At 36.7% G+C, this 4,545-nt stretch overlaps 1 protein-coding gene and 1 pseudogene across 1 annotated transcript; both read right to left on the bottom strand.

The window, feature by feature from the left end:
* Nucleotides 1–412: 412 nt before the first annotated feature.
* LOC136843375 (uncharacterized) overlaps nt 413–4,545 on the bottom strand; it is a 5,318-nt pseudogene continuing 1,185 nt past the window's right edge.
* LOC136841852 (uncharacterized) lies at nt 1,921–3,617 on the bottom strand. Its single transcript, XM_067109247.1, has 2 exons — nt 3,591–3,617; nt 1,921–3,142 (listed from the first exon to the last, which is right to left on the bottom strand). Exons 1-2 carry the CDS (start codon nt 3,615–3,617, stop codon nt 2,183–2,185), a joined length of 987 nt encoding a protein of 328 aa, XP_066965348.1. The 3' UTR covers nt 1,921–2,182.

Genomic DNA, 4,545 nt, shown 5'->3' on the forward strand with positions numbered 1-4,545 from the left:
ATTCTCTTCATGATCGGATTATGAAATTTCTGAAAATTTAACGCTAGTTTTCACTTGGAACGTCCAAACACTTCTTGTCACTTAACTATGCTTTCATTCAATTTAATAGAGAACCCTCCATATTTGTAAATATAATTTTAAATTGTGCTGTGGATTTTATGTTCCTCCGTTCACTCTTTAATGTCCTCGACACCACTATATCCACTGAGTACTAAAGAGGTCTTTGTTAAACAACTACTGATGTGACCACTGAAGGCTACTATTCAGAATCATATTGCCAAGAGAGATCGTTAGACTTAACAGAAAATCTTTTCAAAGGTTATATCTACTTACAGACACATGAATATTTTCTAAATGTTCTAATATACACATGACATTGTGAGATACTGTATTTGCCGAATTAAAAACAATGATTAATTGAACACGTTTATTAAATACAGGAAGTCATATAAATGTCCACATAAGTCGAAAAAGTTTATAATTTTAAAATCTACAATAGATCAATACCACTGTGATCACATTTCTTATACAAATTTCCCCAAGTTTTTAACTGGGATTTTGAAAAAAAAAATCATTATCGACCCAATGGATTAAAGCCTCTAGATGGAGTGGGATAGTTATACCCAGTTCCACAGGAAGGCTGAATGGTTGTAGTGGCAATGATGGTGTTGACTTGTTGGTTATAAACAGTGGAGGTGATAACGTTCGTGTTGTAGAATGTACTTGTTATATATTGGATACGAGTCTGGCCTGGAATTTGCTGGGTTCTAACATCAGTGCGTGTTACTGTGACGTACTGTGTTTGGGCAGGAGGGTTCACCACGGTTGGTACTGTCTGCCGAGTGTAGATAGTAGTGGGTACCACCTGGGTAGAATAAAAGTGCTTACGACTGGTTGGGGAACTGTGATAATTCTGGTAACATACTGTGGCACTTGTTGGGTTCTTACAAACGGTGGAGACTTGCTGTTCAAACTGTGTCCTTGTAACAAACTGAATCTGAGTGCTAGTCACAACTTGCTCTGAGAATATGGTGGTTGTTACGGGAATAACTTGTGTAGAAGTAATAAACTGTGTTTGACCTGGCTGAGTGATAGTTTGAGTCCGATAGTTGGTTATTGTTACATACTGTGTCTGAGTAACATCTTGACCAGGCAGAACAACTGTTGAGTATGCAGTACTATACTGAGTACTCTCAACTGTGCGAGTTATGCCTGGGATTTGCTGCTGTCTAGTCACTGTCTGTGTCTGATAAATTGTGCTGATTACTTGCTGGGGGACCACCTGTGTGGATACTACATTTCTGGTGATTGTTGTGGGTATCTGTTGTGTTATTGTAATAAACTGAGTTGAATACTGAGCCTCAGTCCTAACATCCTGACGTGTCTCTGTCACATAATTGACCTGAGGAGGTAAAGTAATGACTTGAGTCCGAACGATATCTTGTGTGTGGGTAACTGTGACTGTCCTGTACTGAATCTCTGGGACAACCTGTGTCCTAACGATTTCTGAATATATTGTAGTGTAAACTGGTTGTGTTCTAAATTCAGTCTGTGTTACATACTGCACATCTGTCCTATAGACAGTAGAAGGGATGACAATAGTGGAATACTGTGTTTGAGTGCGGTAAACGGTTGAAGGTACACAGGAATCAGGTGGTAAGTATCCAAATCCTGATGGCTGTAGGCTTAGGTTGTTTTGCAAAATATCACGGGGTAACCGGTCAACTGAGGTTCCCAAAGCAAACTCCAGCAAGGCTAACACAATTAGCAACTTCATCCTGCAAGAGAATATATATGGGCATTTTAATTATGATGTTGACCAATTCATCAAAAAATTATATAATGTATCAATGAACAAAGATTATAAAATAAATAATACTTACACTTTATGAGTCATATCTAAATAAGAAGAGGATCATATATACAACAAGTTTTGAGAGCATTTTATTTGTATAAATATTTTCCATTACATCATACCAATTTCCTTCAAATTAATATCCATTATTTGACTTTAGAGATTTCTATATCAACAGTACTTGAAGTCTTGGCTTTACATAACTAAAATTGGATGCAATGTATGATATATATATATATGTATATGTATCCATAAAATGTTATTTGCCAATACTCAATGAATTAGAAGGTGCATTGTAATTGTAACCACTTGCTGAACAAGTTCCAGTTACAGTTTGTGTAACAGTAATTTGCTGAGTTTGATAACTGGTCTGGTAAATGACCTGTTGCCGTTGTTGTGTTTGCACAAGTTGACTAGTGACCACTCTATCTGGACCAGGTATCTGAACAAGAGAAGTTCTGGTTTCTTCACGGGTTTGTACAACAGGGGTGGGGTTATGTACTGAGTCCTAAATACAGTCTGGACTTGAGTGAATGGTTGGACCCTAGTCTGGAAGATGGTAGTGTAGATGGTTGTTGGTATTACTTGAGTTCTAATAACTTCTTCAGGCACAAACTGAGTCTGAACTATTGTCTGAGTTCGGACATTTGTCCTAGTGACTATCTGTTCACGGGTAACAAAATCATTTTCATATCTTGTGTTAACTGTTGTATAAGGGACAACCTGTTGCCTCTGAACAGTACTGGTCAAAATGACATTTGGTCCTGTTACAACACTGGTCTGTACTTGTTGTTGTTCTTGTGTTGATGTGATGTATTGGGTTCTATCTGGTTGTACACTCCTTATGACAGAAGTCTGGACCACAGTCTGAACCCTAGTCCTAACTACATCAGGACCTGGAATGGTGATCACTCTAGTCTCTTGACGATACTCTGTCTGATAATTTGTAACCAGTTGATTAATGGTCTGAATTTGTGTCTGTGTTACTTCAACAGGTACAGCTCGTGTCTCTATCTGGGTCTGTGTGACATAGCTAATTTGAGGGATAACTCGTGTTGATGTGACATAGCGAGTTTCTTGAATAGGTGGACTTGGAACTGTTCTTGTTTCTACTCTGTTATTGAACTGAGTTGTTGTTTGTTGAAAAGTGCTAATAACAATTTGAGGTCTAGTTTCCACCCGGGTAGAGAAAATAGTGGTTGGAACCACTTGTTGCCGAACAACTGTTGTGGTGACATATTGTGTGTTTACATTATAATCGGTCTGGACTATGTAAGAGGTTTGAATCTGGTGTCATACACAAGGAAGTGACTGTTCGACAAGAGTCAGTATGAGGAGGTAAATATGATAACTGAGGTGAGGCTGAGGCCAGAGCCGACACTAGAAGCAATGCCGCTAAATGCCACATCCTGCAAAGAGAGAATTCCACAGATTAGAGTCAGCGGTGATTGGAAGCCCCTGTCTCAGCAACTCATTTGGGAATAAAGTCAATCACTCGCTGCTCCTTCCGTGCAATTTCTCCCATTGACCTTTCTTTGAGATCATCGGAGGACTTTATCGCCCAGATGAGATGCCGAGCCTATAAGGTGAGCTCTCTTTAAGTCAACATAACAAACCTATGCTTATCTTTAAATGAAAATAACGCTGCACGGAGATATTCTAATAACCGTGAAATTTATATAATGATGTAGGCTAACTGTTGATTACCTGCTTCAACAAATGCACAAAAACATACTTGCACAATTAAGTATTCAAAGCACATAGTCAGCATTTTGATAACGATACAGCATTGTTGACTGTGAAACTAGTGTACCGAGATGAAAGATACGGTTTGATCGGCTACAGATATTTCAGATTCCGATGAATAAAGTTGTTAAAAGGTATTACATCAACGATAAGATTTTTTTATGTGATTCTTATGTTATAGGATAATTTATATCTGATTTATTTCATTATAATTGCTAACGGAAATAACGAAATTTTTTAGGGACTCTACTTCACAAATGGAAAAGGAACTAAGAAATACTAGCTGAACAATCAGTTGTAGAGAATATTTATATATGTTATTAAGTTTTCATTGATTTATAAACAATGCTCACACAAGCCCACACACACACACACACACACACACACACACACACACACACACACACATATATATATATATATATATATATATATATATATATATATATATATATATATATATATATATATATATACATATACACACACACACACACACACACAAAGGTTCCGGGTTTAATTCCGAGAGAACCGGAGTGGCGTAGGCATACCACAAGGACTTTCACTGAGTCTGTTTTGACCTATGCAAAGAATTAAGATTAGAGGATTGTGGTGGACGATACCCAGGGTAGGAAAGGGAAAAGGCTATCAACTATAAAGTAAATCACTCATCAAGAGGCAAGAGGCAACACTCTTTGAAACCTCTGTTTCTAAAGGAAAATATCGAACTGAAAATGACATAATAAATATACATATATATATATATATATATATATATATATATATATATATATATATATATATATATATATATAATGTATAGATTTATATTTACATCTATAATATCTGAATTAATGAGAAACGAATGATATCTCATTACTGGTTGCCGTAACCACCTAATTTTTTGCATATAAAAAATGAAGAGCATTGCAGAAAACAGTACC

Source organism: Macrobrachium rosenbergii, chromosome 1 (genome assembly GCF_040412425.1).
Source record: "Macrobrachium rosenbergii isolate ZJJX-2024 chromosome 1, ASM4041242v1, whole genome shotgun sequence".
Classification (NCBI taxonomy): domain Eukaryota; kingdom Metazoa; phylum Arthropoda; class Malacostraca; order Decapoda; family Palaemonidae; genus Macrobrachium; species Macrobrachium rosenbergii.